Source organism: Barbus barbus, assembly GCF_936440315.1.
Source record: "Barbus barbus genome assembly, chromosome: 32".
In the NCBI taxonomy this organism is placed as follows: Eukaryota; Metazoa; Chordata; class Actinopteri; order Cypriniformes; family Cyprinidae; genus Barbus; species Barbus barbus.
In genome coordinates, this window is record NC_136760.1 from 16,838,271 (window position 1) to 16,852,829 (window position 14,559).

The 14,559-nt window shown below is 35.4% G+C and overlaps 1 protein-coding gene across 1 annotated transcript; it reads right to left on the reverse strand.

Moving 5' to 3' along the window:
* Nucleotides 1-9,999: 9,999 nt before the first annotated feature.
* Nucleotides 10,000-12,649, reverse strand: LOC306851948 (cytochrome c oxidase subunit 7A2-like, mitochondrial). The gene is made up of 3 exons (XM_079388484.1): nucleotides 12,488-12,649; nucleotides 11,631-11,765; nucleotides 10,000-11,245 (listed from the first exon to the last, which is right to left on the reverse strand). Exons 1-3 carry the CDS (start codon nucleotides 12,557-12,559, stop codon nucleotides 11,105-11,107), a joined length of 348 nt encoding a protein of 115 aa, XP_079244610.1. The 5' UTR covers nucleotides 12,560-12,649; the 3' UTR covers nucleotides 10,000-11,104.
* Between the last annotated feature and the right edge of the window lie 1,910 nt (nucleotides 12,650-14,559).

Here is a 14,559-nt window from a genome sequence, read left to right on the forward strand (position 1 = left end):
TGAATCCTATGAGAAATCCTCTGATAAGTGGGTCACAGGTACACTGGAATAGTTGGAAAGATAATCTGCATAATTGAATTGATTCCCTCAGGGTTCAGGAGTGGAAAATACAAACAAAGAGAAAACATGAAGAGGTGCCTTTCATACTCAGGGTAATTTCAGAGAGGCAGACCATGTCTCCATTATCCCTGTGATAATAGGGTACCATAATTCTCTCTCAATGTATGTTTTTCTGAGGGTTTTGAAAACTTTGTTGTGGTTCATTTTTGCTTCAGAACAACCAAAGCACTTTTTTTTTTGGCTGCAGCTACCCACCCTGATAAACACAAACAGCAGCACTCAAGCATGAGAGGAATACTAATGAAATCAGTACAGGCATATCACAAAATCATTTCAGTGTAATCTGAAAATTGCTCTCTTCATTCTTCATTTCACTTCCACAACCTCTCGAGCTTGCATCGATTACACATCCTTCGCCCGAGAGGAATTTCGCCTAGGCTGTGACTATAATACTTCATCAAGCTGTAAAGAAAAGGCAGCACAGGGAATGACGTATGGTGACCTTCCCCCATGGCCAAGTTGATTAACAGTAAGGCTGTTTTTGTGTGTGTTTAGTTGACATATGGTGGTGGAGTACCATAACAGATACTGAAAGCAGGAGAGCTACAATTATAGTCTAAGCACCCTGAGAGCCTGCAGACTCAGAGACAATCAGAGAATACTGCACTCTAGTTGGCTCTTCAGAGAAAACATGGTATGCATGCTTTCACCGAAGATCACAGTGAAGGAAGATGGCTGTGGCCAACATGAAGGGAGTGATATTAGGATGATAAGATTACCTGGAGGGAACATCATGGAGATCACAGACATAAGACTCATATTAAGTTAAGATCAGACAATTCTCAAGCACTGGCTCATGGGCTGGGATGCAATTCTGTGTGACTGCTATGAAGTAATGAGAGTTCATAGGGGGTGAGTGACTTGATATGTTCAATTCTGACATATAGGATGATATAAGTTACAAGACACGGTAGTATGATTGTGCTTCATTTGATTGACTTGATCCCTTCAGACCCTGCATCCATCGAAACTGACATCAAATGTTTTTTGGTTTAAACCAATAATTTTATAATATGAGTACCTGGTCACTGATTTCGTTGTTACATAAAATTATTAGTTGTTTCGTTCTTAAACAGCTTCGCAAAGTTTCAGCTCTCGACCTGTGGTTAGAAGCATATGTAACATGCAATACAATCTGTATCATTTGTTCCATAAATGTACAAATTTCATTCTGCATTTTTTAGAATTAAAGAGCTATTTTTGAAAAGTACAAATATGAGCTGTAGTGATAATATTCCAAATTAATTTGAAGATCTTTAATTTTTGAACATTTATGTTTATTATTTCCTAATATGTTTAAAATGATTTTAATCGTTAAAATTATTTTATAAACTTATTTCCTCATGGGGACCAAAAATTGTCCCCACAAGGTCAAAATTTACTTGTATTGCTATCCTTGTGGGCACATTTGTTGACTATAACTTAGGGAATACCAGTTACACACACACACACACACACACAAACATGTTGAGTTTTTATTCTATCCCCCTAACATACTGTATATGTTTAGTTCATAAGTATGTTTAAAATATGAGGATGTATCATATCAAATATGAGCACCATTGTAGTAGTCATTTCTACATTGGAGAAGAGCAAATATCAAATAGGTCAAATTATATATATAAAAAAAAAAGGTTGTTATTTTAGCGAAATGTGAAATGTTAACCCCAATGTTAAGCCATTTTGATAGCTCAAAAGCATACTTAACATTTAAGTATCAGGCTGATTCGTCATGACTTTTTCTAATCTTATGAAAACTGATTATAAAAAAAATGTCATCTTGATAACATGCTTCAAACGTCCTGTATAAAAAATACTACTTTGTTAATGTTTGGGTCTCAGAGACCCCATAAAACATAAATAAATGTAATAAATATTGAAAAAGTTGTAAAAGTACAAAGTTTGAAAAATAATTACATGTAATAATTAATTACTTTTTTCTACATTCAAATTGAGAATCTATTGTATAAAAGTCACATTTCTGAAAATGGCATGCTTAATTTGAGCTTCAGCCTACTGCTGGTCAGATATTACCGTCAAAGTCAGAGGAAAGAATTTATACAGAAGAATTCATATGGAAAATAAAGTTGTTGTTGTTGTTTTAATAATATTATTATTATATCACAGCATCGTGTGCCTTGGGAGACCAAAACAAGACATAAGGTTTAAAAAGTATGTTTAAAAAAAGTCTATTTCTTTCCTATCAGTGAAAACTGTGAACCTGCATTCACTGTAAATGACAGATCGCTGATTACCCTGAGGAGAATAAGAACAGATCATTATCTTCTTTTCATCATTATTTATGATTACTCACTATCTGCCAAAGCCAGACACAAATCATTCCAGTATGTCATTGAAATATTTGTAGTTTTAATTCAGAGTGAGATAGAAAGTGATTCATTTTGTGAATTGTATTGTGAATCATGAAAGAGGCTGTTTCATTTTTTTCTCTGGGAATGAGGAGAGGCTTATTTCAGTAGCTATTATTTGCTGTTCTTACAAATGCACGTTGCTGACAGAGATGTAAAAAAACATAGTAGATTTAGAAAATCAATAGTATTGTCCTCTAGTTCACCTTCAGTGCTTTTCCTGACAGATTGACACATTACACAGAGCAACAACACAGTGCACTGTAGAGGAAAATGGAAAAACTTTTTTGTCTATATGACTGATTCTTGTTATGTCCTATTGAACCTAATATTTTTAAATTTTGTCCTGACCATTTCTAGGTGATTGTATCAAAATGGCAATGACATTTTTAAATTTGCTGCACTTTTTTTATTAATATAAAGAATCTTTTTTTAATTTTTTGGTAAGGTAGTTGCTAAAAAGAATGCAGTACTAAAGAAGGCAAGGATCTGTATGTCCTCTAGGACTGGTTGGATTGAAAACGTGCAGTTCATTGTTCTGTTAAATCTATTTAAAAAATCAAAGATGAGCACAACACATACTTTCAAAATGTTGTCTAACAACTTCATCATATTGGAATATGATGAAAAAAATTCAAATAATTTTTTGAAAGAGATTTGTTTTATTTATTGCACCTGTAAGCACTCCAAAGCTTTGGCAATATTTCAGGCCTTTACAGTCGTTGCAGTCATTGCAGCTGTATTGACTTTTAGAGAATGAGAGAGATAGCACAAAAGCATAATCAGAGTGAAAAATGTAGGCAGACAAGGAAAGGTCAGAGTGGCAGCTGAATAGAACATCACGAATATGTTTCATCACAGTGTAATTGTTCAGCACTTCTCCACTCTGTTTTCCAGAAATTCACATTCACGGTTATCTCTTCCAACCAGTTGCTATCCTGTGCAGTGACCACAGGGAACATAGAGTTGTTCTAGATGACATTGTGCTCTTAATTACATACAAAATCCACCAACATCAACAGCTGCAACCCCAAAATGCTTTGGCTTTGGAAATAAGGCAGTAGGTTAGGGGTTGGTAGGTTTTTAAAAATATTTTTGAAAGAAGTCACTTATTCTCTTCAAGAATGCATTTATTTGAGGAAACGCACAACCAGTGTAAAACAGTAATATTTTGAATAATTTTTAATAATTAAAACATTTTGAACCCTGATAGTTCTTCTAACAGTTCTTCCCTAGCAAAAAGTTACCAGTGACCCTTGACCTTTATCCATGGTATTAGCACAGGCATAGTTTGCACTCAGTTCAAAGTCCTATTGATTTCTCTCGATATGAGAGCAAGCGGCTCAGAAATGTGCAGCAGTCTGATATTTCAGAAGATTATGGCATGAGATTACTGATCATACACAGGTTTATTTTGCCACTGTTGTCTTATGCCTGATGTGGACTGTACGATTTCGATTGTACAATTGTCTCTTGAGCAGACTCTTCAGGCTTTGGCTTGTTGTATGGTTGTGGGTGTCTGTCCTATGAACAGTTGGTGTGGCTCAAAGCCAGAACAAATGCTGTAGACTGCAGCCCCATCCTCCCGTTCCTCCGAGAACACTGTCAGGATGAGTTAATGGATTCTAGTAGTCAAAGATTTTAAATTGTTCTCCACATTTTCAGGAACTGTGATTCAATCATGACAACTCTCGGAAGATTATAGCTTGATGATGGATATGACAATGTTAATGTATTTGGTCTTGGCAGAATAGATCTGCTACACTGCTGCGGCTGAATTGCTGCTGCTGTTGGTTCTTGCTGTAGTTGTAGATTATTGCTGCTGCTGCTGCAAACAAGTACAGGAACTTGCTACTGCCAATGCATATGGCGATACAGTGTTGTGAGTATTTAAGACATATTGCTGCTGCACAAATAGCATATAAAATAACCCCTAGCAGATCTATACAGGTGTAGCTGGGGAAGGTGGAGGTTTCCAGAGAAACGCTGAAAGCGTGCTGCAAAAATCTCAAGTGAATGCTAGCCAGCCATATAAATGCAAGGCAGTAAGCTCATTGGCTGCATATGCAGCATGACCCAGTCAGCTTGTGCTAAGTCGTTTCACTCTCTGAATATCATCAGTTACCTTAACAACCCGTCAGCCTGCGTCATCTAGAGTTTCATGACTGAACTATACATTTGTGTGAATGAAAATAACCATTATCCAGGCCAGAAAGACTTTCTCTAGCCTCAATATGGTTCTTGGGTTCAGAAAGATTTTTATTTTTTTTCCTGAAAGACTTCATAAATCTAAATATTCATACATTATTCATTCATTCATTCTGTTTGACATTTTATTCAAATTTATTCAAGTTTTGTTGCCATAACAGTAACACCATAAAACAAGACGTAAAGTAACAGAACAACGTAATTTGTAAATGTGTGTACAGCACAAGATCTAAAAGTCTAAAAGCAAATGTTCAAACACAAACTTATGCTTTAAAAGATGAGACAATTGTTTTGAATTTATACCATATTTTCAAAAAGACAAATATGATAGTGGAAACAATCTTCCACCAAAGCATGCTGCATTTATTTAATTAAACATAGTAAAAACAGTAAAAATAACAGTTTTCTATTTTATGAATTTAAGGTTGTATTAAACCTTATGAGGTTTAATAGTTTATAGTTTTTATAAGGTTTTTATTTATTTAAATATATTTCTTATTATTATCAGTGTTGAAAGCAGCTTAATATTTATGTGAAAACCTTGTTGCTTTATTTCAGGATTTTTTGATTAAAAGAAACTTCAAAAGACCCGAATTTGTTCAAAGTAGAAGAGACATTAAATATATATATGCATATATATATATATATATATATATATATATAGAGAGAGAGAGAGAGAGAGAGAGAGAGAGAGAGAGAGAGGTGTGTGTGTGTGTGTGTGTGTTAAGCAGAGGAAAATAAAAAGTTAGATGTAGCCAAGAAGTCAATAATGTATCAGGGCTATTAGGAAAACCTCCTGAACATTGTGAACTCCAATGACTCATGTAAAAGATAACCTACACACTATTCCCAGAGAAGAGCGAGAGGTTTGCTATAGCCAAGTGAGCAGCAGGGCTACAGATGGAGATTAGCAACTGCTCGCTAGCTCTCTCTCACTGTCGGTTCCACAGACTAAGGCCTTACACCAGTCACACACACTGTTCCTACCACTGCACACCCCATGATGTCTGCTTTACCCTTGTTAATTTTTCCCCTTTGAATTTGTTTGTTCATGAAGGAGTCATAAATAATGACTTCCAGGCTAATAAATTTAAGAACATATTGCTAACATTCACATTAAAGGGATAGTTCACCCAACGATGAAAATTCTGTTATTAATTACTCACCCTCATGTTGTTCCAAAACCGTAAGTCCTTCATTCATCTTCGGAACACAAATTAAGATTTTTGATGAAATCCGAGAGCTTTCTGATCCTGCAGAGACAGCAACACAACTGACACGTTCAAGGCCCAGAGATATAGTAAGGACATCATTAAAATAGTCCATGTGACATCAGTGGTTCAACCATAATTTAATGAAGCTATGAGAATACTTTTTGTGTGCAAAGAAAACAAAAATAATAACTTTATTTCGTGTCAGGCTTCGATCAAAAATATCTTAATTTGTGTTCCGAATATGAATGAAGGCCTTACAGGTTTAGAATGACTTGAGGGTGAGTAATTAATGACAGAATTTTCATTTTTGGGTGAACTATCCCTTTAAGTTATGAAAGCGTTCTCTGAACGTTCAAAACGTTACGTTTTAATCTTTAAATAACATTTTTGTGCTAAGATTTTGAGAACATTATTAAAGACCAGATAACTCTGAAAGAATGTTCTGTTAATATTAGCCAACTGGAAGGCCATTTGTTTATGACTTTGAGGGAACCTTGCCAGAACGTTAGCCAGAGTTCTAAAAACATTCCCTGTTAGCTGGGTTCACTTCATCTTTGACTGGTTAAATCCTGTAGTGTTTTTTTAAACAACCAGGTCAAGAGTTTGTAAAATTCAAGAGCATTTACACCTTGATTCTATCATTGAGAAATTGATGTCCCGGTGACTGGTTTAAAATATAACTAGTTAAACTATCAGCTAACTTACTACTGAATCCAATGCAGCAGTCAAATCAACCTGGCCAGAATGTAAAATCTAAATATTAATGACATGTGACCACCTGGAACACTGTTTTAAATGCCTGGCTCGCTTTACATAATTTAACAGGGAATAAAATCAGAATTTTAAAATTCAGAACAGAGACACAAAACAAATACTGAGGAGGATTAAATCCATTCTTCATTCATCCATTCAGGCCTAATTAGGCAAACAAGAGAGACCAAGAGAAAGGGAAGCAAGTGAATTAAAGAAGTGCAGTGTGTTTCCTGTGGTTCCATTACAGGCAATGGACACAAATCAATCACTCCTCTCAACATTTGCTAGAGGTCATGTTTATGTTCAAACAAAAGCAGGTTGTGTATTTATTTAGATATGAAATGCACATCATGGAGAGATGAATAATGTAAACAGAATTAACCACATCCAAGGAAATCTGCACCCCTGGAAAGAGTCTTGAGGTTGCCATGACTGTGTGTTTGCACGTCACAGGTCCAGAGAGCAAAAGATTAATATTGATTGTCTTGGAAAAAAGTCTTAACCACAAGGCTATTACTAGAACAGACGTATACTTGGCAAGGAGATTACCGACCTCGTTAAAATGCTCCGTGTGGCCGATCATTTTAGTTGCCAGTCTTCGGAAGTAAGCAGAATGGCTCAGGGATGATGCCGGGTGAATCACAGCCTCTCATTGTCATAGATTGTTTCACTTTGCTTTGTGCTCTGACAGCTTATCAAGCACCACTGTGCAGTTAGACAGTCTGTCAGCCTCATGTTTGTTATTACCTCTGACTAGAAAGAAATGTGGAAAAATAGCATATAGGAACAATAGAAATCCTTTCTTTGCAATTCTACAGTGCTTTGGCCATAAAAGAGACAGATTCAATTTTTTTGGATTTTCTGGAAGTCCTTTTGTGTACAGTCTCCCCTATAGCCTGGTTACCATGTGAACAGCCTCAGCAGGAAATTCAGAGAGCTTTTCAAGAGGGGTCTTAAATACTGTACACACTATTCAGACTGAAGATATGAAATTAAGTATAAATGAGCATATAATCAACTAAATCTTAAAGAAATAGTTCGTCCAAATTTGACAATTTGCTGAAAATTTACTCACCCTCAGGTTATTCAAGATGTAAAATGAGTTTTTCTTTCTTTATCAGAACAGATTTGGATAAATTTTGCATTACATCACTTGAGGATCCCCTGCAGTGAATGGGTGCCGTCAGAATGAGAGGCCTAACAGCATATAAAAACATCACAATAATCTATTAGTAATCCACACGACTCCAGTCCATCAGTTATCATCTTGTGAAGTGAAAAGCTTTGTGTTTGTAATAAACAAATCCATCATTAAGACCATTTTCATTTCAAAACCTTGCTTGCAGCTCTATCCATAATATTGTTTACTCCATTGAAAAAGAAGTCTTGTCTGCATTAGGAGAGAAATATGCACATATCAAGCACAGTTTAAGGGAAAACAGTTTAAAACAGTTCTACACAAATATGTTGGTGGATTTTGATGTGAGAGGCTAACAAGTGATGGACTTTCTCACTGGAGAAAACATTATTATGGATTATGGACGTTTTGGTTTTGGAGTTAAACATCTTGATGGATTTGTTTATTACAAACACAGTTTTTCATTTCACAAGGCGATATTTGATGCAATGGAGTCATGTGAATTATTTTAATATTTACATCAGCTGTTTGGACTTGCACTTTGTCGGCACCCATTCACTGCAGAGGACTCATTAGAGAGCAATGCTAATGCTAAATTTCTCAAAATCTGTTTGAATGAAGAAACAAATTCATCTGGGTGAGTAAACTTTTAGATGTAAAATATAATGACTGTCAGACTTCAAAAAGGAGGCAAACCTTAAAGGTGACCTATTATGCCTCTTTTTACAAGACGTAAAATAATTCTCTGATGTCCCCAGAGTGTGTATGTGACGTTTTAGCTCAAAATTCCCCAAAGATTATTTTTTATAGCTTGTTAAAGTTTCCACTTTTTAGGTATGAGCCAAAACGTGCCGTTTTTGTGTTTGTCCCTTTAAATGCAAATGAGCTAGTGCTTCCAAGAGGGCGGAGTTTCAAGAGCTAATGCTCCAGCATACCACCAACAACAAAACAGGACAATCTCACACACTGAAAATGTCAGAAACTCTCAAGCGGCCGACTTCACATTGCTTTCATATGCAATTTTTAACTACCACATTCCTATTTACGATGATTCTGGTAGCACATGAAGGCAGCATTAGTTAAAACAGGCAGAGACAATGGTAGCTTTAGCAACATTAGCCTTACAGAGTGCCAAGAAGCTCTTACAGAAAGGCAATATGATGTGCTTACATTGTCTGGAGCTGAATCCGTGCACGAAGCATTGGTATTGATCCCTCTTTCAGAATCAATTTTGCGAAAATCCAGCTTTGAAATGACCCTCATTTGAGAGGCAGTCTGGCGTAAAATGATTGGCACAATCATATAGGACTTTTCAGATTTTTTTCCGTGATATTTCCTTTGAAAATTAAACTTAACCACAGTGTCCTCAGCAGCTCAGATGGAGGGAGTCTATGGAGACTCCTGTGTTCATTGGTGTATCCCAAAACGTCACAAATGGGTGGGACTTCTCCCTACGATGACATCAAGATAGGGAGAAACATAGATATGTATAGATGCCACAGATCGCTCCAGATACGTTGACACATCAGCGACCTTAGAACGGTCTATGTCGTCACTCACAATAATAATCAATGAGTCTCAGAATTCAACAACATTGTGCAGCATCTGGTTGTAAAAACTGCCTAAATTTAAATTCCTGAAAAAAAGAGAAAAACCTGGATAACACATTTAAAACAAACCAACGCATTCTTACCTATGTATTAACTCAATATTACAGGTTTTTCAACTAAAGTACCTTTTAAATGCCTTATTAGCTATATGGCTTCGTCTTGTTGTATTCTGTTAGTTTAGCATTGTCCAAAGTCTACTAAAGATATAAATATTCATGCATGTCATGTGTATAACTACAGTTGCAGTGCAGATGCACTGGCAACTTGCTCGAGTGTTCACGGACATTGCAATATGGTGGACGGCTCGTGCTGCTAATAGGGCATCTAGCTATACTTATCTATGGGAAAAAAATCTGGAATCACTTGTTCTGAGAGACTTTATGATTTATTGGGATTATAAAAAAAGTGGGTGGATTTTTACTTGGATGTTTTCACACACTGCAACCACAAAATGTGTTCAAAAACCTTATAAAGTGTTTTTTTTTTGCATAAAAGGAGCACAGATGTCAAAAGGTCATGATCTTTAATTTAATCTTTTAAATTAAATATGTACATCTCAGAGGGCCAAAACATGAATGAAATTAATGTGTATTTCACAAACAATTAGTCTTTATTTCACTTTACACAAATGCATTGCTTGGGAAAGTGGTGCATGAGAGGCACAGCAGCATTTCAAGTCCTTAAGTGCATTAAATATATCCAATACTGTGGAATGACCTTAAAGTATGGTTATATTGCATTCAGTGGGAGAAGTGTGCATGGCATCAAATGGATTCACCTCATCCATGAGTCTATTCAATACGGTTCCACATTTCCAGTATATTCTACACATCCTCTACATGTGTTAAAGCCCTTCCTATAAATTTCTCTTAATCGGGCTTCCCAGAGGCACACTTAACATGCCCGAGTGTGTAAAAAACACTCCAATCAACACTACTGAAAGTGTGAGATCTCACCCTATTTTCCTTTCTTATCCACTTCTCAACATTTGTCAATCATTACCAAAACATGATTATCACTAGTATCGGCCATCACACATCTGGTTTAAACCAGCCTGTGCTGAAAAGGTTTAAATGGGACCCTACAGTGATTCTCAGTAAACTCCCAAATGTTTTTAAAATATTTTAAATAACTATTAAATTCTAAATTATTATTTAGCCAAATGATTAATAGTAAGATCTTTTTTATTTGCATCATATTTATTACATTCTTAAAAATAAGGGTTCTTTATTGGCAACCAATAAAGTTTTAAAAGTGTATTCTGGAGAAAAAACAACCTAAAATTTACATTACATTAACACTATTAAATACTTGAGATTAATCACTATTACCCTAGTTTCTTTAAATGAAAAGGTTTAGAAATAAGCATGTGTTTTTGTTGTAATTTCAACAGAAATATAAGACGACACTAAACAGGATGTAGGGGGCAAATATTGACTTTAGGGGAGGCCTTGAAATACCAATAGTGAGAAGCACTGTTCTAATAAACACAACTAACAGCATCCTATTTGTAAGGACAGATCTCATACAGGACACACAGGTAAAATGGCATTGTGCAGTAGAAACTTTGTCAGGGCAGAGTGTCTGGTGATTGATGCTGGGAGGCATATTGCTAATTTTTATAATAAATACAACAAAGTTACACATCGCAAATTTCAATGCTGATGATGTACAATGATGAAAATAGGCTGTTCATTTGTTTTTGGGCTGTGCTGCTATATAAAGAGCTACGAGACAGTAAAGAGCACCCCCGACTGTCAGTGCCATGGTGGTCCTGTACAAGAGTCTGTCTGAAACACCTCGTTTCAGATGAACAGGAATCTCTTCGGAGGCCTGGATGGAAAAAAGTATAATAATGAATGCTCCATTTTCCTGTTTACTAAAGGGATAGTTCACCCAAAATTGAAAATTCTGTCATTATTTACTCACCTTCATGACATTCCAAACCTGTATGACCTACTTTCTTCTGCGCAACACAAAAGATTATATTCTGAAGAATGTTGGTAACCAAAACTTTCCTTCGCTTGTATTTGTTAATCTATACAACAGAAGTCGCTGGGAACTGAAAGTGTTTGGTTAAAAGTATCTTCTTTTATGTTCAAGAGAAGAAAATAAGTCATATAGGTTTGGTATGATCATCTAATGATGAGTAAATGATGATAATTTTCATTTAAATCCCTTTAACTCTGCTGCATAACTTAATAAATCATATTCACACCTGAAATATCCTCTGGAGATCTGGAACCTTGTTGCCACCCATATACTCCACTGCAGCATTTGACTGAGACACCAGTTTAGTTGGGGTGGCAAAGATGATGGTAGGGGATTCAGACGGTATATTTGACCTCAAGCCCTGAAGAAAGTTTACAAGCATGTGATATTCATGTTTGTTCACTAGGACTACATACTGTTTGTACTCAAAGCACCATCTGTCACAGTGGTTTACAACCTTTTAAAAGGTATTTAAAAATATTAAATATCAATATTTGTTTAAAATATTTGTATCCACAATTTCTACCACACAGATTAGAGCTAGAAAATAAATAATCATGATGTGTGTAGTTTTAATATTTTATGAGTTTACGTGACTCTTCCAGGTTTAGAAATCACTTTTTTTTAATTAACTAAAAATTTAAATTTTAATTAAACGCATTTTAAGTCATCTTAAGGCTCGGTCGAAGTTTGCTGAGGTCCCCATAGAGGGCTCTGGCCTCCCTGTTAACAATAACCACTGATTTATCGGCTACCTTTTGTTGTGAAATCAGTTTAGGACTGTACAACCAATACTGAATTTAGAAGTAAGTTACTAAAACTTAGGGATGAACTGTTTAAACAACAGTCCTATGAACGATCATACACATGTAGTTCAACTAAGTAACTCTATCCACTAAGTATATATATTTTTTATTATTATTAATCGCCCAATAATAAGCCTGCTTAATCATTTCGGATAAAATTGTGCGAGAGAAACGTATTTTATATATTTAACGACTGTTTAAAACACCTCTATGGATCACATGAAGCAGATCAAGGTCACTGAATTATCGTTTTAGAAACGGAATCGCGCGCACATACCTGCGGGCTGTATGCGGAGGATGACACGGCTCCAGCCAGCCTTTGTGTTAATCCACTAAATTTGTAATACATTTTGCTAATAAACGGTAGCCGACGTGGTGAGAGTGACCGTCGGGAAGTCGGAACTCAACCGGCTTTTTCCTTGTGTAAGAATTTGTCGCTGGAATATGACGTCACAAGATACAGTAGATATGAGAGACGTTGTGCAATATGTAAAAGCCTTGAACATATATATATATATATATATATATATATATATATATATGTATATATATAAAGCTATATATTTTTTATTTAAAAAAGCTATATATTATTACACGTTGTCATTGTCATTCAAATATTTCTAGCTTTCTTTAGAGAGAGAGAGAGAGAGAGAGAGAGAGAGACCCAAGCTAGTTGCCACACCTTTTGCCTCAGTAAATATTTCTTATGGTGTGTTTTGGTCAGTTATGAAATATGAAATACAAAACAAGTCCCGAAACATCAAAAATATTACCATACATATACATCAGTTTGTTATTTTGACCAGTGGAAATTCAAATTAATAAACTGTATAACTGTATAAATGATAACTTGCCCCCAAATGTATATTCTTGAGCTGAGAAAGATTATGCTTATCAGAGAGAGTTCAATGGCAGATTCCCATTGTTTAACTGATATCATGCCCCGCTATTGTCACAAAAGGTCATCGTGTTCAGTGAACTGTATCTTTTCTCCTGGGTAATAATGGTGGAAATGTGTAATAATTCTTGAGTTTCAAAAATAAAGGCACCCTGAAAAGTATTCACGGGAGTAAAAGCTGACACCTAGACCCAGTCATCGCAATTTTAAAACATTCAGGTCTTTGCTTTATATATTTCACATTATATTTGTGCCACATTCCTTTCTGTATTATAATTAGAGAAAGAATAAGGCTTGAATCCATAAACATTTCTTTATTTTCTTCATACACATAAATAACCTTGTCTTAACCAATTAGAATGCATTTTCAGTTACAGAATAGAGCTACATGAGATTTCATTTGCATCATTATGACCCTTCCAAAATAGCCACAAATACATACTGTAGCTACAAAAATAAAAATAAAAGATACATATATGAAGGCATACATCTCCTTACAGACGCAAAAAATAAACATTGTGTATTGTGACATCAACCAAGCAATGTTTTTGCAGTTATTCAAATAAGATCCCTACACTGACATGACAATTTAGACTAAAGACAAATGATGTAATTAGAGGATAACCGGAATTAAACAATGAACTCGATCTTGATTTTGACATTATCATCAATTTAGCTAAATAATCTGTAGATCATAACCTTAAATCCACATATTTTAGCGTTGTAATGATGCTTCTATATCATGAAATACTATTATAAAATTTACTGTATGTCTCCTAATGAATCATATCACATGCAAAACATCTTACTAAACGCAATCCCAAATCTATCTTTTTATTCCAAGATACACATAAACTCAGAAAGTCCCTTGAATGAGGAATTGATTTTGTGCTTGTATTCAAAGAGGAAGAAGGACCGAGTGACAGCCCTCCTACTGGTGAGCGTGTGGGTGAGGTGTTTGCCTATCAATTTAGTTAACGCCTCTTGATTCACACAGTCATGTATGGACAGGTTGCAGATTTGTCGCTGTCTGGATGAACAGCTGATGTTTGTTTTTTGTGACTTAGTAATGTAATATCAATTTATGAGCAAGACCTTTAACTTTAGTTGAAATGGCACATTCAACAGTGACTGTAATGTCAAAACTAAATGTTTAGGCCCGTTCAAACCAAGAACTGTAAAGATAACTATAACGATATGAGCATCCACACAGTGCATAACAACGTTCTCTTTATTAGAAGCTCGCGCTGCAGTTCTGTCATCTGCCGCTTTAAATGCTCAAGCTCTTTAAAGCAGGTTGGATCCTGGCTGCCTGTCAATGTTTTAGTTGTTCATCAGCTGGAAAAAATGCTATTGTTCCTCTGAGCCATTATCAATATAGTTGTGGTGTGGACTCTGCTATTCTTTAACATTTAGAATGATTTTTAAAGATCTCATGTGGTGAAAATCAA